Source organism: Panthera onca, chromosome A3 (genome assembly GCF_046562875.1).
Source record: "Panthera onca isolate mPanOnc1 chromosome A3, mPanOnc1 haplotype 2, whole genome shotgun sequence".
In the NCBI taxonomy this organism is placed as follows: Eukaryota; Metazoa; Chordata; class Mammalia; order Carnivora; family Felidae; genus Panthera; species Panthera onca.
This window is the reverse complement of record NC_138341.1, coordinates 71323795-71349485: the sequence shown is the minus strand read 5'-3', so window position 1 is coordinate 71349485 and position 25691 is coordinate 71323795. Positions and strand designations below refer to the sequence as shown.

Sequence of the window (25691 nt, the reverse complement as noted above, 5' to 3'; positions counted from 1 at the left end):
ATAGTGTCAACTAACATGTTTCCAAACTTCAAGCTTTCATTGTTGGCGTCTAACATGTTAGGGGATAGAATGAACCATGTTTTAGTCAAGCAGTCACACATCTTCTTGCGATGGGCCAGACCTTAGTGATCCTTAGTCTAAACTTGTCACTTTATATATCAAGAAACAGAAGCTACAAAATTAATAGTTTTTGTTTGACCGCAATGATAGTGCTAATTAATGGCAAAACTATGAGACCATACTGACCACAATAGGTTGTGATTTTGTCTTATCCTACCCCAGATGACTTTCATCTATCCATTCACCACCCATCCATCCATCCAAAACCATTTTGTTCTCTAAAGGATGTGATATAGTCTATAAAGATACACAATGAAATACATTTAAGATAAATTAAAAGGTGGCAAAGGAAATTATTGGATTTGAGATAAGTAACCACTAAAATTGTCATGAAGAAAACACACACACATATAAGGAGACTAGTTTCTGTGTTCTCAACAGTACTTAAGAAAATGTATGCTATACATGTAAGTATATACTATACATGTAAACATATATGTACTATATATTTATATACAATCATTTTTATATGTGAATGATAATAACTTCTCTATTTCACAGGGATGTTGTAGGAATCAAATTTGACATGCGTGAAAGCACTCTGGAAATATCCAAGTTCCCACAATGTGGTATTTCTATGCTATTATTACAACTAATAAGGAATTATTTTTTCTCTTCATATACACTATAAAGAATAGTTCTGGGGAGAGTTCAAAAAGGGCAGCCGACTATCCACATAACTGAATAACTTTCATTTTCATGCCCCGAAATCCTCTGAGTGTACCCTCAGTTAAATGGGATCTGTTTCTCTCATCCAACTAGCCCCTCTCATAAATGCTGTTATGCTTGGGCTGATTCCCTTTATACCAGAATAGGATTCATTTCAGCATTGCTTATTTAGGGTGTATGTGTCAATTTCACTGGTAATGTACAAGGTAGGTAGTACCAATCCATACCTGGCACTGTCATTCCCTCCTCTCCAGGCCTCATGTCCTGGAGAGTCACCATATAGATGCAAGGACACTGGAGTCCTCTCAAGTTCTCCTCCTTACTCACTTTCCTGGGACCTAGGTGACAACTTCATTTACTTTATCTCTGCATCCACAGTTTATTTCTAATGCATGCCCTATTATAACTAGAGCATCTAAATGAACAGGTGAGTGGGAAATACAGATCACTTAGCAAACACTATTAATCAAAGGAAGGAGGGAGGGAGAGAAAGAGAAAGAGAGAGAGAGAGAGAGAGAGAGAGAGAGAGAGATAGAGAGAGAGAGAAGGAGAAGGAAGGGAAAAGAAGCTGAGAGGAAGAGATGTACTTTAGGTTTGATCCCTGCCACATAATGCTCCCTATTATAATGATTGTATCTATAGTTACAACATGACACTGCTTATGGTCGTGTCTTCTCTATGGATTAACAATATACTAATTAGCTTAGGGGCACCTGAGTGGCTCAGTCAATTAAGTGTCTGGCTCTTGATTTCGGCTCAGGTCATGATTTCATGTTTCATGGGATAGAAACTGGCATTGGGCTCTGGCTGACAGCACAGAGCCTGCTTAGGATTTTCTCTCTTCCTCTCTCCCTTCCTCTTCCCAACTTGAGTGTATGCTAATTCTATCTTTTAAAATAGTAATAATAATAATAATAATAAACAATACACTAGTTAAGACCGAAATCTTTTCTCAGTACATCAAAACAGTGGAGGTATTTGCCTTTCAAAATTACGTTGAAATCTACAAGTTTGGGAACGGTTTAGATGTATGCTTTATCTTATCTCAGGTACTTCTGTGGGATAGAGTTTTTTTTCCATGCTTAACATCCCCAAGATATCTATCACAAGAGTTCAGTAGAGTTGATTTAAAATGTCATCACCACTGATTGCGGTGAATTATGTCACAATGTATACATATATCAAGCCCTTGTCATGTACTTAAATGTATACAAATTTTATTTGTCAATTATACTTCAGTAAAGGTGGGAAAAGTCATCACAGTCTAAACCTTTTATGAAAATAAGTATGTGGAAATAAAGTTCAGAGTGCATGATTCATCTTGATTTTAAAAACAGAAGAAATATTACTCATGACACTTGAATTGGTAGAATCATGTCAAATAACCTTACTCCTGATGGTCATCTTCTCTAATCTCACTACACTGAGGTATATGTTTGTCACAATTTCTCATTTATAACAGTTCATTAAGTCTCAAAATAAGAGTGAACAAGTATAGATTATTTTCCAGGAGTATGACTCCTAAGAGTGGGACATGAGAATTGTGGCAAAAAATCACACTTTTTCAAAGATTTTATCTGCCTCTAACATCTCTAGAAGTGACAATGAAACTTTATAACTGGTTTCCACATTATACCTCATGGCTGGAAATTTATGGTAGAGCAGTAGCAAGAAGTGACATTACCTTTAACTGAAAAGAGAGAAAGACTGAAAGTTAGAAAGAAGGAAGAGCTAAAAATATCTTGCAATAAGTTGGTCTGCCTGTTTTTATGAAGCAGTCCTGTCCTTTGAGAAAGCAATAAGATATATCTTGCTTTATAGAAAAAAACTGAGAAAAAAATAGTTGACTATAATTCTGGGTCCCCCCCTTCACTGCCCCTAATTCTGCCTGTCTCCTCAGAACTCTACTTCAATAGTCTTGCATTGTAAATACTTTTGTTTATTGTAAAGAAACTATACCTCTATGTTTTTCTTTAGTACCTAACTACAAGATGAAAGTTTTATTTTCCTCCTGAAATAAATTGGATGAATATAAGGGCTGGTTGAGTCCAGCCATCAAATTTAGACCAAGAAATATGTGTTGGACAGAATTCATTCATAAAATTGAGATCTTTTGACTGATTCTTCCATGAATTTGCTCTTTCATTAGTTCATTCATCCACTTATAATCATTTATTGAATATCTTTGATTAATAAGAGTTATGCAGTGGAAGAATATAACAGAGAGCCAGACATTTCTACTTTGAGTTGCATGGAGAACTTCAGGAATGTGGCAAATGGAGGCTGTCTATGAGCAGAAAGCTGCTCTCCACTGAGCCCTGTCCACAGAGCATGGAAAGAGGTGGACAGGTGTGAGTTATACAGATAGGGCAGAAGTCCCAGCTCTGCCACTTATTAGCTGTGAGACTTTGGACAAGTTCCCTAACTTCTCTAGGTTTCTTCCTAAATACAAATGAAGTGATTTACCCCTATTACACAGGACTATACAGAGCACTAAATTCTCTAGGGCTAGAAAGGCCCTGTCTAGCACAGTGGCTGGCACTTAGAAGGTATTTTGACAATATTTATTATATAGACATAGCTGGCTCCGTATATATTCTCACTTTCCTCTCCCTACAACATGTGGGAAGGGTTGTTTCTTCACTGGACTACTGAGATCTTTTTTTTTTTTTTTTCATCTACTGGCTTATTATAAACAGATGTAACTCAGAAACAGCCAAATGGAAGAGATGCAAAGGGCAAGATAGGGAGGGGGTGGGGGGATATGGAGCTTCCATGCCCTCTCCAGGTGGGTTACTTTTCCAGCACCTTCATGACTTTATCAGCTCTGAAACTCTCCTAATTCTGTCATGTAGGGGTTTTTATGAAGGCTTCATCATGCAGGCATGATGAATTATAATCCTGAACTCCTCTCCCCTCCTGGGAAGGTTAGGGATGGGGGTGGGGGTTGAAAGTTCTAGGCTTCTAACTATGGTTTGGTCTTTCTGGCTACTAGTCCCATTCTAAAACTATCTACAAACCTACCAAGCATGTACTTATTAGAACAAAAGATGCTCCTTGCACCCAGGAAAGTCCAAGGGACTTAGGAGCTATGTCAGGAAGTGGGGACAAAGACCAAATATATATTTCTTATTATCCCACAGAGTCAGTAACTTCCCTTTGTTCTGGACTACCTTTCAATGATATGCATATAAAGAATAGCCTTAGAAGACAGAGATCTCCTGAGATCTTTAGACACAGATATTCTCTTCACAAAGGAGGTGTAATTTCCAACTTAAATCCACACCTCCATGTTTAAACATTTTATAAACAGAGCAAATTACATATTTGATATGAGAGTACTTTTTATTTATTTTTATTTTTTTATTATTTTTTTTAATATATGAAATTTATTGCCAAATTGGTTTCCATACAACACCCAGTGCTCATCCCAAAAGATGCCCTCTTCAATGCCCATCACCTACCCTTCCTCCCTCCCAACCCCCCCATCAACCCTCAGTTTGTTCTCAGTTTTTAAGAGTCTCTTATGCTTTGGCTGAGAGCACTTTTTAAAACACCCCAAAAAACATCACATCTGAATAGACTGAAAAGCCAGGAAGCTCTTCTTTTCTCCCTAAGCTGTTTGATGTAACCTAGAATTCATCAAATTGTCTTTGTTTCAGAGCTTGGAGACTCACTGAGATATCTGTTCCAGTTCCCTTACAGTAAAGAGAGGGAGACTAATGTGGCCTGGTCAGGTGTGTGGGATCCAATCACTACCTGGCTCAGCGTTGGATTCTGAATGTGAGCCTGCCTCCTGGCCTTCTATTCAATTGGCATCCCCCTCCCTCCACTGCTCCCAGTTCCATGTTTGGGCAAGAGGAAGATAAAAACAGCAGCAGGAATCACTTGCTGCTTTTCCCAAGTTTCTCAAACATGATTTGCCTTTTGCCATTCTGCCCTAAGTTTTACTGAAAATTTTACACAAGGCCTTTGATAAGTACCAGGGAATGAAGTTTGCCTACATCACCCAACGTCAGATCAGACCAGAGAGCACTCAGCAGCCCCTGCCAAGCTCAAGGACTGACTGAAGAATGTGCACGCAGATGCTACAGGAGAATTCTGCTAACTGTCTTCTGTTGGGGACTAGGCACTTCCTTAGAGATCCTGTCGTTGTGTGCACATTTCATTTAGGTGAAATCTGATTGAACTCTTCCCACAGGTATTTGAGTGTTTTATTTGGCTAAGCGATTGTTTAATGACTTCCTCTTCAGCTACTATTCACTTATTATTATTATTACTATTATTATTATTATTATTATTATCATTTTGGCCATTAAAAGCACTGTGATAAGTAAAATTCACATGTAACACACTTCGATGACTAAGTGATTAACCATGTCCTCTCCTGGACGGCTCTTCTCTCTCCAGCCCTGCATTTACAGTCTGTTCCACTCAGTTCTGACACATTTCCTCTAACTTGCTATCATACCTCTCCTGCTTAGATGTGCACTTTTCCTTCACCCGCAACCTATGCCCCATTTGCTTAATTCTGAATTCTGGGATGTCTGCTGATTTAGGACAGTAAATACGCTTTCTAGTCACACAAAAAAATGCCAGTTGTCATCATGAGAACTTTTGAAATAGCAGAAGCGTCACCTTTTAAACGGAAGGTTCAGAAGATAAGCTTTTCTTGATGGTTTGGTATCACTGTTAGAAACATCAGAACCTGCAACACAGCGGTGATCTCAGATGCCGAAGTGTAGGCAGATGCCCTGTGCCCTAGGTCCTCATGCTTCTCTTTTAGTTTTTAATCAATGCCTGCTCTTACTAGTTTTTCTCTTTTGTCTATCCATGTCAGCCTTTATCCACACACTTTTCCCTTTCCAAAATCACTCTTTTGATCTGCTTTGAGCTGGAAATCCAGATAATTAAGGTTCTCTATTTTGAAAAATAATAAACTGGCTCTAAGAAAAAGAGGGTCAGAGAAGTTCTCAAACAGGAAAGCCCAGCTGCTTAAAGCAATCAGCCAAGGCTCATGGCTTAACATCCAGAGACCTGTTAGTTTCCTCAAAATACATAGCTCCTTATGAAGGTATGTGTTTATTTCTAAGTTGCCCACTCAGTAACATTTTTTACCACGATAATTCTCAACAAGGCTTTTCTTATTTCATTAAGTCCAAGGAACCTTATTGGAACTAGACTCCAAATACCTCAATCTATTTTCCGAGTGTTCCACTGAGGTTGCTGGGAGAGAGATGAGCAAGAGAATAAGGAAAGTGGCTGCCTTACTGTCTGTGACCAAGCCACCTAAAGATTGGGGACTGTGTCTGCTTGTTCTTATGGGTAGAACGGGTTCTGCCATGCAAGGGTTTAGCTGTATTCATGATTAACTCTGTATTCTGAGTAGAGAGATTCTGTCTGTGGTACATCCTTTCCTGGTCTCCTAGAACCAGCTCTTCACTTAACAAATTGGGGAGTGCTGGGACTGATTATGGGAGCTTGTAACACTGCATCCAGTGATTTGGTGCATAAACATTAGAGTCAGAGTTTAAATCTGGAGTTATTAGAACTTCAATGATTTGTAAAATGGGAAGGATGCAGTACCAACCTCAGCAGTGTACTTTTAAGAATTAAGAAAATCATGATCAATGAAGTGCTTAACACTGTTCTTGTTGCATAATAAACACTAAGTAAATCTTAGCTATTCTTGCCTTCGTTATTATTATAGGACATGTACATATGTTACCTAGCATGCCAGGAGGCAGCAGGTTTTTCACTAAAGTGGGAAAAACCATAATATCCTAATAACTACAATAGGTAGACTATCCACATTTACCCTCGCCTAGAATATTGTGAAGTAGGAGGAGAAAAAAAGCTAAATATTGCATGAAGAATGCAAATGTACTTTTCCCCTGAACGTTCTATTTTGCTTTTCAACTTTTAAACTCCACTTTATTTCAAAACATTCTTCCAACCATTCCAAAGCATTTTCAAGTTGGAAAGCCTTCTTTTTGTTTCACAATAAGCTAACTGCAGGTGCAGACTCGAGGGAGACAGACCTTGGAAATTTTAAGTATGTTGCCATGGCAATGGTTTGCAAGAATGTGTATGAGTTTCATCTTAGCTCTCAAGCATTCAAGAGTTCATATGTGGAGGTTCAAATTGCTAGGCACACAATGTTTGCCATTCATTGTGTCTTGAGAGGCTTGGAAATAACTGTCTCTGTTGCTTATAGCAACTAGAAACTACAAGATAGTATTTCTCTATCTATCCATCCATCCATCCATCCATCCATTTATCTACTCATCTATGCAAATATAGATATTCAAGTCACTCATTATCTGCTCCTAGCTGGTCATTCTCACTAGTTTGGCTGCTCTAAGGGAAGCTGTATACACAAATACAACAATAAACATTTTCACCATTGTTGTAAACACAGGGTTCACTCTCAATATGAATTAACTCTAAAAATTTTCTACTGTATTTTTACCTTAATTTTCTCATCCAAAATGAACATATCCTTAAAGAAGCATGATAATTATTTAGGAATGCTCTGTTAAAGCAAACTTTCAGTCTAATGAATTGTGGAGCATCTTTTTAGAAGAGTCCTACCCTGTAATGCAGGAAAGAAGGTGAAGTCTGTAATTCTAGTCAGTATTTCAAACACCCCCTACCAAAAGCAATACCACCACCACCACCAATGAGAAGACATACAAAAAAAGTAATTTTATCTCATTTGAACCATCACTACTTCAATTGGTCTTAAATGGTTCACTTGATGCTTCTAAATTCTGAATCCTCCACAATGGTTTCATGATACATTGGCAATAAAACCAGTGACTCTTGACAAAAGCATTCTTCCCCATAAATGGAACTCACAGAATACTAAAAAAGGAAAATTTTAAAACTATCTATTTGGTATAAGACATAATTCGTAACAAATTGTCTTCAAATTATTAGGGTCCTTCCATCTATGAAAGTTCATTCACCAGCAAACAAACAAACAAACAAACAAACAAACAAACAACTGGATTTCTAAGATTGCATGTTCTTTAGTGTTCCTAGCAAAAGCTTTGTTGCAAATGACCCATCATGATACAAAGTGCCCTACATAAAATGAGGCCACAAGCGACTCCACTATTTTCTGTATTTGGTTACGAACAAAACCTTCACAAAAGTGTTATAGCTACCAAAGCCTGGTAGTTATTTAAAATCCACTTTGCTGCTTTAACGTTGACGCATCTTCCAGAAAACACACACACACACACACACACACACTCATTCTCTCCATCCCTCCCCCCACCCCACTCCTTGATTTAACAGCTTGTTGATGTACTTTAAACTGTAGTCCTGCTTTCCACCCTCCCCCATTGTAAAAAGCCTACAGGAATGCTGAGATTAAACAATGAGAACGTAATAATTAGCTATGCAAACTGTCAAGTGGATCTAAAAAGAAAAACAACCCAGAAAACACAACAATCAGCAGTTTCAAGTTCTAAACAAGAATATACATTGAGTTCCCATTTATTTCAAACAAAAATAGATTAGGTCTTTTGAAAAATGTTCACTGCAATTTCCATGGAAATAGGGCAAATCAGCTAATGGGTTTTTTGCATCTCTAATTTCTATGATGCTGATATAGTAGAAAAGTCTTTGATCCTCCAATCTTTCCAAATAATTTCTGTTCTGCTCTTCTATAACCAGATTCATTCCGAAAGTAAGTAGCATTGAAACTTGTTCCAAAGAGGATACCCCTGTTTCCAACTCCAATACCTCACCTCAATAGTTGTATAAGAGGTAACTAAATTAATGTAAGCATTAAAGGCAAAATGGAAAGGAAAACAAATTTCTACATTATCTGGTGTGTTTGTGTGTGAATGGGAGGGAGGAGACATTCCATTCTTTTGATGGAGAGTACTGATTATATAATTTGTAGCTAAATCTCTGGGATTCTTTACAGATGACAACTGACTACCCTCTCCCTCTCAGCCAGCATGCTGAATCCTTATGAAGCAACGTGGATTACATGTATCACATACATGCTTTGTGTGAAATATCAATAATGCTCACGCTGATGGTTAATGTTCCCTTAACCTGTTATGCATCCATTAATAGGATTAGAATATCTGATTTTTTTTAAAGTCCAGAATTGTGATGAAATTGTTCAATTGAACTACCTTAAAACTTTTGTTTGCTTCAATTCTCTTATCTTTAAAATTGTAGTGAGGCACCTGGGTGGCTCAGTCAGTTAAGCACCCAACTTCAGCTCAGGTCATGACCTCACAGTTGGTGAGTTCCAGCTAGTGTTGGGCTCTGTGCTGACAGCTCAGAACCTGGAGCCTGCTTCAGATTCTGTGTCTCCTTCTCTGCCCCTCCCCCACTCACTCTCTGTCTTTCAAAACTGAATAAACATTAAAAATTTTTTTTTTAATTATAGAAAAATAATTGCCTAACTTTACAAATTAAGAATGAAAGGTGGGATGTCTGAAAGTGGTCTGGGACAGGACACAGCATTCTGAGCCAACTAGGAATTCAATCACTATCTAACCAATTGACCTGAGGCAAAACACTCCCCATCCCAATAAAGTAGGTTAGGGTAGATGACCCAGGTCCCCTTAAAATCTAATTAATCAAGGGTATAACACAGGGAGTTCTCTTAGTAATGGTGCAATTAAATACTTCGTGGTGGTGGTTATAAGAAGCTATGCATATGATAAAATTGCATGCAGCCACACATATACAAATAAATGCATGTGTAATCAGTGAAATCTAAAAAAGCTCTATGATTTATAGTAATGTCAATAGTCTGGTTTTGATATTGGACTACAGTTATGGAAGATGTTAACACAAGGATAGTTGGGTAAAGGATGTAAGGGATATCCCTGCATTTTTCTTTGTAACTGTGTGAATCTTTAATCATTTCAAAGTTAAAAGTTTTAAAACTATATGAGTATATACATACATAAATAAATTCAATAATCTTCTATTTCATGAAATGCCTTGCTGACAGCCACAGATGAAACAAAAATATACAGGGCCTTGTGCTTTATCAATGAAGGGAAATGTACTGGTTCTCAACAATTTGCTTTTCAGCTAAATGTGACAGTTTCTATCTAAAACCATTAGTGGCTTTAAGGTGGTTAGACTATTGACTATTTCACCATAATCTAAAGTAAGGAAGTTGTCATGGGACAGTTTATTATAAGTGACACCATTTTTGCCTACCCTTCCATTATTTATCCTTGAATATTGAATCCAAAAGATTAGGATAACAACAAATTATAATTTCAACATCAACAAATATTATATACCCTTATTTAGAAGAGAAAATTAAAGTAAAATACAAAAACAACACCAACAAAACCAACACAATTAAATAGGAAGTGTGAGGGCTTCACTAAAAAATTAAATTCCTAATACTTCTATTGTGAAGACTCTAGTTTCTGCCCAATTAACTACTGCTTCAACGAGTAATCTTATTTGCCATTCCTCAAATGTACAGAATCTTATCCATCTAAGAATTAGGTTGTGCTCAATATATTTCCTTTCAATGTCACAGAATCCAGTTGATTCTCCTAACTTCCACAAGGTTTAAAAATAATGGCTAGTGACCTAGCAATTTCATACCCATCTATTGGTTTCAAAATTTGATTCTTAAGTGACACAAGTGGGGCAGAAGAAAACAATAGATGTCAGTAGCATCCTTCCATTAGAGGTAAATTAAAAGAAGAGAGACAAAGCAAATAGGAAATTATAAAGAAAATAAAGCAGAAGAAGGAAAAAAGGAGAGAAAAAGGTTCCTCCACCCATGTTTGGAAAGTGGCAGGGTGTCTCAGTTCATTTACACATGAGATCAATGACAGGTCTTTCAGACTTAAGAAAGTAGGATTTCTGTCTCACTGAGTGAGATGTGAGATAGGTCTTGGTTTCAAAATTCAAGAAAGGATTTTAAGATGAAAAAAATATTCAAAAATGTACACGTAAAAGTAAGACAATTTATCAAACTAGCCTTGCTCCAGGACTAGCTGATTAAGCGGAGTCTTTAGATTTTAGCTGTCTGTGGCAGCAAAGACCTCACTCCTCTTAAACACCAAACCTAAGATACAGACTGGAAAATTGGCTAGTAGAAAATTTTTCTGTCCCTGAATACTTTCCACTGAACAATACAAGATACAATGAACAGAGGGAGTTTCTCAGTGACGTTGACTAAAATAGGCAAAGAATGGTGAGTTATCTGGTTAGATCCTCTCCGAACCTATGCGTGCTTTTCCAAAAGTTAATTCCACTGGATACAACAAATGTATTTATTGATTTTTAATGTTTATTTATTTTTTGAGAGAGAGACAGAGGCAGAGCACGATCAGGGAAAGGGCAGAGAGAGAGGGAGACACAGAATCCAAAGCAAGATTCAGGCTCTGAGCTGTCGGCACAAAGCCAGATTCCGGGCTCGAACTAAGGAACTATGAGATCACCACCTGAGCTGAAGTCGGATGCTTAACTGACTGAGCCACCTAGGTTCCCCTGGATACAGTAAAATTAAAGTGGTAAGAGGACTTACTCCTAACAAAAGAATGAAATATATCATAGGTGATTAGCCAAGAAAGACACTAAGGGGGGGAAATCGGCCCCATGTTCTAGAACTGCCGTAACCGAATCCAGGCCTATACTTCACGTAGCCATAATGAAATGAGTTGCCTGAGAAGTGTGGGTTCCCACACCTCATAATACCTTGCCTTTCTTCGCTCCCCCTGGTGCCATAGTGCTTAAGCTTTGCAGCGCCCAGAGTATGTTTTAAAGCTGAAATGTTTCAAGCTAATAGTGTTCTGGAAATCAAATTTATCATAAGATTTAACTTTTAGTTAAACCTCTACTGTACATATCAGTTGGTGCTCCAAAATGCTGGTTTCCCAGAACATCCACCAAATCCTGTCTATGTTTAGATGCTGGTAACAAATAGAAAAAAATGAAAAATGCAATCACTGCACCTTCCATATATTCAGAAGTGTTGAAATTATAAATGTCAAAATTCTAATTTCATTTGCCTGTGTCTAAGAATATTTCCCTGCTAATTATTTCAAATTACTATAGACATTTTGCAAGCTATATTAGGCTTTATATATAAGTTGTGAACATCCATAAAAATAATTTGTCCTATACATCTAAACTTTTGTTCTCAATATAGATCCACTTTCTTTTTTAAGTTTATAAAGAAATGCTTACAAAGTCTTGTCCTCTGAGGATCTTATTTTTCATTTACCAAATTTATTTTTTCATAAATCTTTATCACTGATGAGAATTTTCTCAGATGGTGCTGTTGATTGTTTATGTCTCTACTTTCCTTTCCACTTCCATTAGAAGCCACAGGGCACCTTACTTCTTAGAGAAGAATGTAAAACTGATTTGGGGATGAAGGACTTTTAGTCCAGACTGCACCACTTTATCAAATATTTACTGATATGAAACCTAAAAATATACACGATAGGTACAGTATTCATGTGGCTAATTATTTAGTAGATTCAGCCCATGATTTTACACCACAGGGTTCTTATTAGGAACACCAGAAAGGGAATCAGAGCTTCTAGACACATGGTAATAAATATTTTCACTTACAATGAATAATTTAGCTCTTCTGGCATCCACTGTATAAAAAATATATTTGAAATAATTCCAAGGTCTCTTAGTGAAGGTAGAGGTTTTGGAACACAAGAACAGGCAGTATGGTGCCCCTTTCCTTTGTTTTCACAGAATTCTGCCTGCTTTTGTGATATACACACTGCAAAATTTTTCCTTATTTGTCAAGATGATGTTGACATGAAACGATGTTTCTTCTGTAGCATTTCCTATGGTGAGTTTCTAGATTTCCAAATCACCAATTTTCTGAAATTTACCAGCCTTGCCCACAGAATGCTAACGAGCCTCTGCATTCTTCATTATGGAAATGGAAAAGGAGCTTTCCCTCAAATTAACACTAGCCAAAACTGGAATTATTCTCACACTAGTTTCAAAATGAAAATTCTCATAATAAAATTAAAGATGTAAATTTATCTCAAAATTCAAGGAGATGATTCAACAAAATGAAAAGGAGTCTATGTGTTAAGGCCATTTTTCTTTAAAAACTTAAAGGGAATTCACATTTATTCACACTCTAAAATCGTAAAAAAGTATTAGAGTTGTGAAGCCCTCACTTTATGAATGGAGAAGTCAAGTACCAGCAGATTAAGTAGTTGGTCTTCATCACACCAGTAGCAGTAAACATTTCTTCAGTACAATCTCTTTACATAAATCAATTAGAAGAAAATGTTTTAAGATTAGATAAAGTCCCAAAATAACCCATTCACAATGGAACCATGTTGAATTTGAGGTGAATTGGGATTGTTTGTAAGGGTAGATCTAAAGTTTAGAAGAGCAATCCAGGCTGATAATGGTGTAAATTTCACAAGGAAACAAAAAGAGAATCCCAGACCAATTTCAAAATGAAACCAACATATATAAAGGTGCAAAGAAAAAATAGGTATAAACAAAAAGGACTGCTTTTCTATTAATTGTTTCTTCTCCTAAAATGTTTGATTGAATGTTTCAAAGCAGAAATTTTGTGTAGTCCATTAAGGAGGATTCTCTTAGATATTGATAGGAAAACAAAACAAAACAAAGCAAAAAACAAGTGATGTTGGAATTTTCCAAATGTAGTTTCACAACACTCAGTGGCATAAAGCCTAAAAACAAAACAAAACAAAAAAAATCACTTCTCAAAGAGCACACTGAATGTTAATTTTTTTAGCACTGACAAATGGACAATGCTTCAATAAAACATTAATATTAGGGGAAGCTGAATGAAGAGTGGACTTTCTCTGCAGCATTTCTATGTATTTAAATTATAGCATTTATTTTAAAACTAAAATATAAAGGAAGCACACTGATCAGATCAAATCTTATATATTACATATAAGTTGACATAACTGACATTTATATAATAGTTTTCATTAAAAAGGTACAAATACAGGGGTGACTTGGTGGCTCAGTTGGTTAAATGTCCTACTTCAACTCAGGTCATGATCTCATGGTTCATGAGTTCGAGCCCTGCATCCAGCTCTGTGCTGACAGCTCAGAGCCTGGAGCCTGCTTCAGATTTTGTGTCTCCCTCTCCCTCTGCCTCTCCCGGGCTTGTGTTCTCCTCTCTCAAAAATAAATAAATAAACATAAAAAACAAAGATGCAGATACATTCATAAAGGAAAAAAATATATAACCACCACAACCATACCAAAGTAACCTGTAAAGCCAACTTCCCATTTGCAATATTTACAGATGCAAAACATGTATTATGCTCACTTGCATGGCATGTCTTTGGAAATGTCCTTCCATTGCAGACTTTCAAATAAACCAAGCATATACTTTTCTTTTTTTTAATTTTTATGTTTGTTTATTTATTTTTGAGAGAGAGAGAGAGACAGAGAGAGCAGGGGAGGGGCAGAGAGACGGGAGGACACAGAATCTGAAGCAGGCTCCAGGCTCCGAGCTGCCAGCACAGAGCCCGACGTGGGGCTCAAACTCACCAATGAGTGAGATCATGACCTGAGCCGAAGTCAGATGTTTAATTGACTGAGCCACTCAGGTGCCACCCAAGCATTTATTTTTCTACTAGATCTTATCATTTTAGAACCTTGTCTTTCTTCCTAAAGCACTACAAAGAGTTCATGCAACATTTAGAGAATTGCTAGACAGAGAAAGAGATAGAGATCAAGAGAGAGAAAGAGAGAGGGAAGCTAAAGTCAGTATTTATTTTATTATTGAATCAGTAGCCTTCTGTTTAAAATGATATCGTCTATTGCAATTGAAATCTTACTGGCTATGTGGGAAACCATAAAGTCAGGAATCTAGGAAACCCTTTTTGCATGGATGCCTTCATCATTGACCTAAGCTTACTATCTCTAGCTTGAAATTTTAAAGAGTAATCAAGAACTATTCAATTTGATATTTTACAACTAGCTATCATTTCAGTCAGTACTAATCAATGGTTCATGAAGTTCCCCATAATTATTCACTGTATTTAAAACCACTCACCGAGGAAATAATAGTATTGATAACTATTTCAACAACGTGAGTAGACTGTTTACATAATTATCACTATTCAAAACTGTTTCACTCAAGGCCAAGCCCTTGCTTCTTGCCTATACCATCCACATTCTACTTTCTTTACAGTCGGTACCATTCAAAAAGAAAACAATCAAATAGAGAAAAGGAAGTAGAATCAAGCAGATTGAAAATTATTACTGGGGTAATTTACAAACACACTGAATTATACCCAAATCATTCCATCAGTAAAAGGAAACTGATTTCTTATATTTTTTCTTATTAAAAAATTATTTACTTAAAAATAGAAGATGTGAGCAGGGGATGGGCAGAAAAAGAGGGAGACAGAATCCCAAGCAGACTCCACACTGTCAGCCTGGAACCTGATGTGGGGCTTGAACTAATGGACCATGAGATCATGACCTGAGCTGAAATTAAGAGTCAGATGTTCAACTGACCAAGCCACCCAGGCGCCCCTTGATTTGTTTTTTTTAAGGAAAATGTTTAGCAATGAGGCTAATTTTAATAAATAAAGAGAATATGCAGGTGAGTTTTAAAGAAAAAAAAAGTTATACATATTTAAAAAAAAATTTTTTTTTGAGCAAGAGAGAAAGAGTGTGAGCAGGGGAGGGGCAGAGAGAGGGAGAGACACAGAATCTGAAGCAGGCTCCAGGCTTTCACCTCAGCACAGAGCCAGATGCAGGGCTCAAACTCATGAACCACAGATCATGACCTGAGCAGAAGTCAGACACTTAACTGACTGAACCCCCAGGCGTCCCAAAAGTTATACATGTTTTGCATTTACTTTTATTACTCACAAGGCATAAAGACTGGCTTTTAATAAATCCATATGTTTCCCTGAGAACATGTAGAACAGGAAACAACCACCTTGACTGATTTTGAGACACGCTACTTGGAACCTTGCTTGTTTCCAATACCCTTGTTGCATTAGACACCACTTCAGAGGCTGGTACTAGTGTGATGGGATGTGTCGCTGACCTGATTTGACCTGATTTTGTGTTACTTTCTATTTTGTGACTGCATAACTAGGGCTGCTGAAACAAACACAAGGGACATAGAACAGAACAACTTCTATGTATCTACTTAACCCATAGTGACCTCTCCTATCTCCAAACTACCATCAAGTATATGGCAGATGTGCAGCAAATATATTTTCATTAATTCATACTATAGGGTAAAATAGGTCAGCTTTCAGTACTTTACTTTTATATGCATTTTTGTAGACTCTTCAACTGGACTTTTAAGACAAGAAATATCTGAATTTCCTTTGAGTCAACCACCATATCTAGCAGAGTTTTGGTATAGATAAATTAATACCTATATATATCTATATATCAATTGATCTATCTATCTATATATATCTATATACATATATCAATAGATATCTTAACATATTTTAACTATCAAATGTACAAAAAACACTGACATAATTGCTTATATATTATAATTGCCAACATTCTGGAAGGAGATAATACACTTCTTGAAGGCTAAGAAAACTATTGGCAGACCCAAGAGTAGCTGTTTTTCCTGAAATTTCTAGTTAGTTATATGTATCCTTTAAACCTATTAGCAGCTAAATATTTACCAGTGTTTAATACAGACATACATATTCACACACACACACTACACTCAACTCTGAAAATATTGTACTTCTACTATAAATCTAATGAATAGATGATCCACTCAAGTCTACCTGTGCTAATTAAGAGAAGTCATGCTATGTACTTGAAAAAAGTGATTTTTAAGCCAATGGGAGGGTAAGTGGTCTAGAAAGCAGATCTAGTCATGCAGGGTGACCCACTGTGTAGACAGTTCACACACGAGTAATTTAGAATTGATACCTATGCAACTCCAAAATGAAGTGCTTTTAAAAAACATCAAAACTCTATGCAATATTGATCTGACAATAACATAGTCATATTTTGAAGTCATAAAGATAGTTTTAGTTTTGTACCTATGGTACATACTTTATTATATATACATAGTATTTACATATATAATCTATATTTTTGTATATATAATATTTTTTCATTAGAAGCAAATTCGCTTCACTGGACAATTGACTGGGAAGGCATGGTCTTTGAAGCTCTAGCAGAGTTTTCAGTTGGAAAAATGTGAAGAGATCACACAGGTGAAGACATTTTTCCATAGCGTTAAACCCCACTTTATCCATGAAGTTACCAGTAAATCTAGGCTGTGAATTTATGTAATCATATTTTTGGTCAAAAGTCTGAGAATCAAGATTGTGGTATCCTACAAACCCCATTATGTTTTAATTAAAAAAGCAGTGGAAACAAAGATGGGAACATACAGACTTTAGGACTAATTTCTTTAGGAGACTGATTTCTTTTGGTTCCCTAAGATAATATTCAAGTCACTCTCATCATTATATTATAGTTGTGGGAAAATAGTAAGAAAAGTATTTGAGCCTCTCTGTTAACACAAAAAATAATTACAGGGGTGCCTGGGTGGTTCAGTCGGTTGAGCGTCTGACTCTTGATTTCTTAACAGATCATGATCCCAGGGTCATGGGGTCGAGCCCCACTCGATCAGGCTATGCACTGAGCATGGAACCTGTTAAGATTCTCTCTTTCTCCCTCTGCCCTCTCCCCAACTCACACTCTCTTTCTCTCTCAAGTAAAAAACAAACAAAAAAAACCTAAAAACAACAACAAAAAAAAACCCACTAACTTAAAAAAAATAATTACAGGGGCACCTGGGTGGCGCAGTCGATTAAACGTCCGACTTCAGCTCAGGTCATGATCTCACAGTCTGTGAGTTTGAGCCCCACATCGGGCTCTGTGCTGGCAGCTCAGAGCCTGGAGCCTGCTTTGGATTCTGTGTCTCCCTCTCTCTCTGCCCCTCCCCCGCTCACGCTCTGTTTCTCTGTCTCTGAAAAATGAATAAACCTTAAAAAAAATTTTAAATTAAAAAAAATAATTACATTGTTATTTCACATGTAGTTTCAAAAAAATATATACCACAACATATATGTATATATTCATAATACACACACACATATATATACAACACAAATACATACAATGGAATATTACTTGGCTATAAAAAGATTGAAACCTTGCCATTTTCAACAACATGGATAGATCTAGAGGGTATAATGCTAAGTGAAGGAAGTCAGTCTAAGAAAGACAAATACCATATAATTGTACTCATATGTGAAATGTGGAATTTAAGAAACAAAACAAATCAGGAAAGAGACAAACCAAAAACAGACTGTTAAATATAGAGAACAAACTGGTGGTTGCCAGAGGGTAAGTTGGGAGGAGGGATGTGTGGAACAGGTGAAGGGCATTAAGAGCACACTTATTTAGAGGTGCCTGGGTGGCTCAGTCGGTTGAGCGTCCAGCTCTTGATTTCAGCTCAGGTCATGATCTCATGGTTCATGAGATCGAGCCCCACATAGGGCTCTGCACTGACAGTGTGGAGTCTGCTTGGGATTCTCTCACTGCCCCTCGCAAACTCTCAGAATAAATTTTAAAAAAAGAGTACACTTATCGTGATGAGCACTGAGTAATGTTTAGAATTGGTGAATCATTATATTGTGCATCTGAAACCAATATAACACTGCATGTTAATTATACTGGAATTAAAAAAACAATTATATATATGTATGTATACACACACACACACACAGACATATACCACAACAATGAAAAGAAAAGCATATAACTAATTTTGGAAAATAGTTCTGAGATAGTTACCAATGTTTAATCAAGTGAATTCAAATAAAGGAAAAAAATTTGAGAAGCAAATGGAAATGTATGGTGATAACCATTCATAATTTATGACACAAAAATTGAAGATATCTCATATATTACTGTCTTCATTTGCTAAGGGAAACTAGAGATATCCATCAGTTTATACTTGTCTATGGCTTTTCCTAATTATTCTGTATACTGGAAATTGCTCTTCTACTAGATATTACTGTGTTTGGCTCCATTTTCTGTGCCAGAGTGATGAGGCAAGGGAGTCTTCAGGAGATTCAAATACCAATTGTCAAGTAAATGAAAATACAATAGCAGAAAGTAAAACCAATCTTTGCAGGTCAATATGGTAATCTTAGTAGAAGTCAAAGAAATCGAAAGCCTAAATACACACAAAAATGTATAAAGCCAAATTTGGTGTCATTACACTGCTGAATTTATATACAGCTTATTGTGTAGTAAAATTGAGGTCTGGAGCAAATAGCATTTGAATTCACAAGTGACAGGTAAAGCAGCAGAGAAATAAAAGACTGGAAGTAGGGAAAATGGGAAATGAAAAAGACTAAATAATAAAAGGCACCACTTGGTCTAAGGACAATTAAATATCCACTAATACGGTTCACCTATGAATTTTGCTAGTGCTCATATACTGGAATTAAAAGTGACTAATTTTGCCTGGGAAAAAGTCTTGTTTCAAATGAATTATTTCCAAATGGGCAGAGTAAGCTTAGTTCTTAAAACATTTAAACTTAATATAGACAATGGCTGAAAGTCCTTGGCTACATGTTTTTTTCCCCCTCCCATTTGAAAACTACCAAGTATAAGCCAAGAGGGCTTTTCCCATCAATTAGCATTCTGCCTACTGCATCCATCATATAGTTAATTGATTGCACTTGTAGTTTATAAATGCACCCAGATGCTGTGGGATGAGCACATTCCGTAAATTAAAGGAGCATATGGAAGGCACGCAGACAGTAACATTTCATCATAACTACCCAAAACATCCTTAATATGCAATGCTACATCACTAATTACTATGTAAATATGTAAGCATTTCCCTGGTTAATGTCTTGGTGAGAAATTTGCTTGGCAGTTGAGCCCAAATACTGTTTTGACCAGACATTTAATACCACTTCAGGGCTCTTCTAGTTTCATTCCACCTTGCCTGTAAGGATTACATGGTTTTTAGACTATTATGCAAACTTGATTGTGCAAATCAGTGAAAACATTTCTTCTTTAACACTGGGTCATCTTACTTAGGGAACACCAGACAACCCTCAAAATTACAAGTACCTATCCAAGATTCTGTCTGCAGGCTCTATTTCTTTCTAAAATCATTGGACAGAATTTGCCAAGTGAGGAACATTTTCTTGCTTAGTGGACGCTTTCATTAATTTCTAAGAGAAGGGCAAGGAGGAAAAGGATTGCATAAAGTATAAGAAACTGGCTCAATTCTTCGACTCTGGGGAAATTAATATAAGTGATCTGAGTAAATTATCTTGAATACCTCAAGATGTCAAAGGTAAAGTTTTCATTCTCTTATCCAGGACCTTGGTTCAAGCCAAGGTCCAAAGGGTAAGTCAAGAGAAATATGCAACATGGCAAAAGTTCACTTGGAAAATGGTAATTCTCTCCATATGCAAGGTCCACTAATCAAATGATTGAGTGAGCTGTGGGTGACCCATGGATCAAAATATGTATATTTAAAACTTTTAAAATTTGTGTTTTATTGGTATATTTTGGCAGCATGATTTTGGTCAAGTTCATTTGCACTCAGGACTGGAAACTGTGTCCAAGTTCACCTTAAAATTTTGTAAGAATTATTAAAATTATAGAATTCAGAAGTAAATTGATTTTCACTTTCCCCCCAGCCCTTTGACCTTCCTGGGCAATGACTGCACAGTTCTCTGGGCATTTGGGTGACAGAAAGCTTGATAGAGAATTCTGAGAGATAAATTTCATTTCAGAATTTGAATTAAACATTGGTAATAAAGATCCCAAGCTTCCTAAAAAAAAAAAAAATCAACAAATACTTAAATAAAACATTCAAAGTTATTCTAGAAATGAACCTCTATTTATAAGCTAGAAGTAAAATAATAGCAGATTAGTCAGCATGGGCTCTTAATATTTTCAGAATCAAAAGCTTACTTAGGGAAAAAGTCAGCAACCCCTAGAGATGCTTGAATCATCTAAGGTGATTCATATAAGTTTAGTAGTTACTGCCACATTTTTATCTAGATACCACCAACCCTAATAATACAATAGTTTAATTTTAATTTTGCTCCTACTTTTCCTGAACACAGCAAAGAGAAAAAGGTTACAAACAACAACCAACAGACAACACATCATTTATAATCTGGTGAAGCAACTTCTATTCATAAGATTCCTTCCCTACTCGATGATTCCTTCCCTAATTTAATGAAAAATATTTGTTACAACAGACATGACATTGTATCTCATAATTAAAGGAAGATGCAGTCAGGAGTTCCCTTGAAAAGAGAGGGCAGGCTTCCTTCACTATCAAGCCCGCTCTTCCCCTCCCGGCTCCCCTTTTCTGATATGCAATTCCTTCTGTTCTCCATCTGCTCCGCCCCCACCTATTGTCTGTACTCACTGCCAAGCATGCCAATCCCATCTGGCCCTACTCTTGCTTCTGCTGGCTCTAATTCCCATGGGCCCAGGAAATATATGAATGCCAGGGCTTTTTCCCTCTTCACAAGAATAAGGACTAGCCAAGAGGGTATCAAACAATTCCCCAAAGAAGTCACACACACATGAACATGCACATGATCTCTTGCATACACAAACAGCAGGTTTAGAATCATTTCATAGGCTAAAATAAAATATATATATATATATATATACTTTTGAAATTTTTTTACCTTGATGCATTTTTAAAAATTAAAATCTTACTATCTTTGAAATAGTCAATATTTATATTTCAAAAATATAAACACTTTCATTAATCCCAGACATGCATTTTTTTCAGAAAGAAGTAACTAGTGTAAATAAATGTTACTTAAATCTTACCATCATGAAATATTTCCATTAGTTAATCAGGTTTAATCGTTGACCACTAATACATTTTCTGTTGTACCAAACATATATTTAATTCAGACATTCCAGCTTTACAAATTCTCAACGAAAACCCACTCTGCCGCAAAAAGCATGCATGGTCAGAATCTAAGCATATTTAGGCAAAAATATCACCAAGTCATTAACGATAATGAAGCAGTCTGGCAAGTATTGAAAGCAGCTTTTATTCATGCTTTTACTTGAACCAACTTAATACATATATATATATATATGTACACACACACACACACACACACACACACACAATTTTTGGTTGTTTTTGCCACAAGCATGCTAAAAAACCTCTGAAGCTCACAAAAAGCAGCAAACAAAACTAGAAGCAATCATGCTCAGGGTTTAAGGACATTAAAAGATTTAAAGCATCGTTTCTATATTTCATATAGAGCGTGCATAAATTTGACATGCAATCTCCAAAAATAAATATTGTAACATAAATCTTAAAATTAGTTTATCCAAGAGAGTTTATTCTTATTTTCATTATTATTGTTCTTAGCCTTCTGGTATCTTAAACCCTGCATGCTGCAGTTCTAAGCTGTGCTGAGCACCGGCTGTGAGAGAAGAAGCTACCTGCGAGTTTTCACAGTGCCATCTCATATCCATGTCTGTCTGGCTACCCTGCGTGCTTAGAGCTTTTTTCTTAATTCTTAATGGAAATCCTAGGAAATTTAGTCCATCCTCTGAAATCAATACTGGTGACAGGAGAGCTCCCTGACTCAGTGGGAGATCAAGATGATAAATTGCCTGCGCATCAGCCTGGCCTATCAGTGCCCTGCACACAGATGGGCGAGAAAAGACACAGAAAAGGCTCTATCAGTCACGTGTCACCGAGGAACCAATGGCTGACGCCCTACTGCAGGAAGGGATGCTGCAGTTCCGTCTGCAGTTGACGAGGCTGTTGGTACACAGCCCAGCCCGCGCCCTTCTCAAAAAGTAAGCATCGCTGCTATTGTTGAATTTACTCCCTGGCTGTGACTGCATAGAAGAACGGACATCCCTCTAAATGCGACCCAAATAAAGACCTTTTTTTCATGCGCAGAGAATTTTCTCTATATTGCTTTCTAATCCAATGCGATCGCAAAACAGAAGGGAAACTTTTTTTTAACATCCCAACCCTTAAACTCTTATGTACTTCCCTTCAGATGATTATCATGTTTTCACCTAATATTAAATTAGAAGCTTAAACTGTGCAATTAGCATGCAACCCTCCTAACAGGATCGCCGCAAAGCTTTATAATTGTAATTATAATTTTATTCCCAAGTTAATGAATGACTTTTTTCTTGAATGCCAAGTTTATAATGAGTATTTTTATGGGATGATTTTGTAAAGGCAATTTTGCAACAATCAGAAGTACCTTATTATGCTTTTCTGCCAATTAGAACTGTTCCTCTTTAAAGACGATTTAAATCCCAATAAATATGCCATTTTATCAATCATTAAAAATAAAACCAACAACAACAACAACAACAAAAACCCACCACCAAATGTACATTTCATTTCCTAAAGCCAGAAGAACAAATGTGTTATCCAGTGATGGAAATATGGACTCATTTTTTTGGTCTTTCCTCTGAAATTTAAAATAATTCTTTGGTAAGCAAAGGATCCACACATCTGGAATACCATATGGAACTATATACCCCAATACATCTGCTTCCAGTGATCATTGTGCAATAACAGATATGTTGCACAGTTCTTCAAGGTAACTGAGATGATTGTATCCAGTCTGACAGGTAAGGTTACAAGTGATGAGACCACAGTATTTTTCAAATGGCAATATCATGGAGATTAAAAAGAACAAGAAAAAAAAAAACTCAAAAGAAACAATGAAGAATCTTCAGGAATAATAGAAAGAGTACCCAGGGCACTTCTCTTTTTTGTTCCTCATTGCCCAGTTTTAATTATATCCATACATTTTCAAGGATTAATTCCTTTAGAGTGACCCAACACTACTGAAAAAAAATCTGAGAATAAATACTGATAGATGTGCCATCATAAGTAAATTGTCACTGAGCTTTAGAATGCTGAAATTCCAAAGCTCATTTTGTCTTGGGAGCTATTTTTTAAACACATTCTTGAAACACTGAACCCTGCCAAGTTTTCTGCAAATATCTATCCACCCTTATTCAATATTGACTATCAGGAAATAATAAAGCATTTTTCAAATTTGTTAAAATGCATATTGTTTTGTGCTCATTCTATTTGGCCTACTTATTCAATAATAACATAATCCTCAATAATCAAACTTTATCTTTTTAAAGGAAAAAAAAAATAAGGCCCAGAACACTTCTCATCAAAAAGAAAACTACAGTAATAAAGCACCATCAAACCTACTCATTGCAGAATTGCAATAGCCAAAAGTAGAAACTATCTAGTCATCAATAATAGACTGATTAGATAATGGTAGAGTCTTACAGTAGAGATACTCTGCAGCTGTAAAATATAATGTGGCAAATTCAAATGTACTTATATGAAGACATTTCTAAGATGTAATGTTATTTAAACAAAAATCAAAGGTGCAATTTTTTAAATTGTTTACAGTTTATATACACGCATACACACACATTTACACACATGAAATATAGTTGCATATGCAGAGGAAATTTCCAAAAAGACCTAAAATATCAGTTAATAGTGGTTAAATCTGAGGAGCAGAGCTGGGTTCAAAGGTGAGACCGAGGCATAGGTACCGTTTTATATGCTTTTCATCCAATTTATGTATTACTTTTCTAATTCAAAATTAATTAATTAAAATGATGGCATCTACATTCATTTAGGCTTAGAAGAATGTGGCTCGTAGATATTTGAGCAAAAGTGTTAAGGGGAAAGGAGAGGAGAGAGAAGGGAGTGTGGCTTGCTTTTTTCATGTTAAGAAAATAGGGTAGGTGTGGGCAAGAAGGGAGCTGCCAGAGACAGGTTCTAGCAATCTTAGCTGAAGTCCTCCCCAAACCATATTAAACTTTCAGTTCTTTCATCTCTTAATGCCTATAACAATACAAACTTACAGGCGCTAAGAGCTTTACAATATGCAGTGACAATTCACCTAAATTATCTCTGATTCTTAGAGAACATGAAGGACTGAGAAGTAAATGATTTGGCTAATTAGCAGAACTTGGGCAAATTAACCCCTCCAAGCCTTAGTTTTCTCAGCAGGATGCAATTAGCAAGAAGTGGCAGAGCTAACCATGAATTTTAATGTAGGATATTGTTTACTGCTGCTTTAGAGGCAAAGTAATGTGTTGTTTTTTTGTTTCATTGTTTTTTGTTTGTTTTTTTGTTTGTTTGTTTGTTTTACCAATAGTGGTGTAGGGCTAAAGACAAAACAAAATCCATTTTCTTGTGCTTCCTACTTGGCCCAAGCTTCTTTTATCCAAGAGACAGAACTCGGCTTATAGATTCCACTGTTCACTCTTTTGTGGCTGTTGTTCAGATTCCTAGTACTTTAAGAGATATAAACACTAAAAAATATTGAATTGGCTAAATTCAGTCAAAGGCTTATAATTTGCATTATTAAAGGATTTTTGTGTTCTACACAAAGTTACACTAAAACAGTAGCTTATGAGGTGGGGGGCAATTTGGTCCACAAGGAGACATCTGACCGTGTTTGGAAATATTTCTAGTTGTCACAGCTGGGGCAGTGCTACAAGCATCTAGAGTGGGTGGTGGCAAAGATGCTGATAAGCACCCTCCAATGCACAGCCCCTACAACAAAGATTTATCTGTCTCTAAATGTCAATAGTGAGACTGATAAACTGTGTTCTAAATATTAGGCTTTTCTACCTTATTTACAAAGAGGTTTAAAACAAAAAGTATTCTTTACTGTGAGGTGTATATTATAAAGTGGTGAGGAAGAAAGTTTAGGTGGAGAAGAGAGAACTGAGGGCCAAGCCCTGGATCCCTCCATAGTTAAGAAGTCATGAGGAAGAAGAAACAGGAACCGGGAAAAGGAGGTAAGAGAAAAACTCCTAGGGTGGTGACCCGGAAGCCTGTTGGCAACAAATGTGTTGGCAAAACA

General features: G+C 36.4%; 1 protein-coding gene across 26 annotated transcripts in view; it reads right to left on the bottom strand.

The window, feature by feature from the left end:
- NRXN1 (neurexin 1) overlaps positions 1-25691 on the bottom strand; it is a 1127584-nt gene that overhangs the window by 29933 nt on the left and 1071960 nt on the right. The window contains exon 1 of one of the 26 annotated variants that reach the window (XM_078444469.2): positions 22249-22434. The exons of 24 other annotated variants lie outside the window; for them this stretch is intronic. In XM_078444469.2, the coding sequence (XP_078300595.1) occupies positions 22249-22281 (33 nt within the window). In that variant the 5' untranslated portion in view covers positions 22282-22434. Of the gene's footprint in view, positions 1-22248; positions 22435-25691 lie in introns of those variants that run through there. One more of the 26 variants, XM_078444468.2, reaches the window with a different exon arrangement.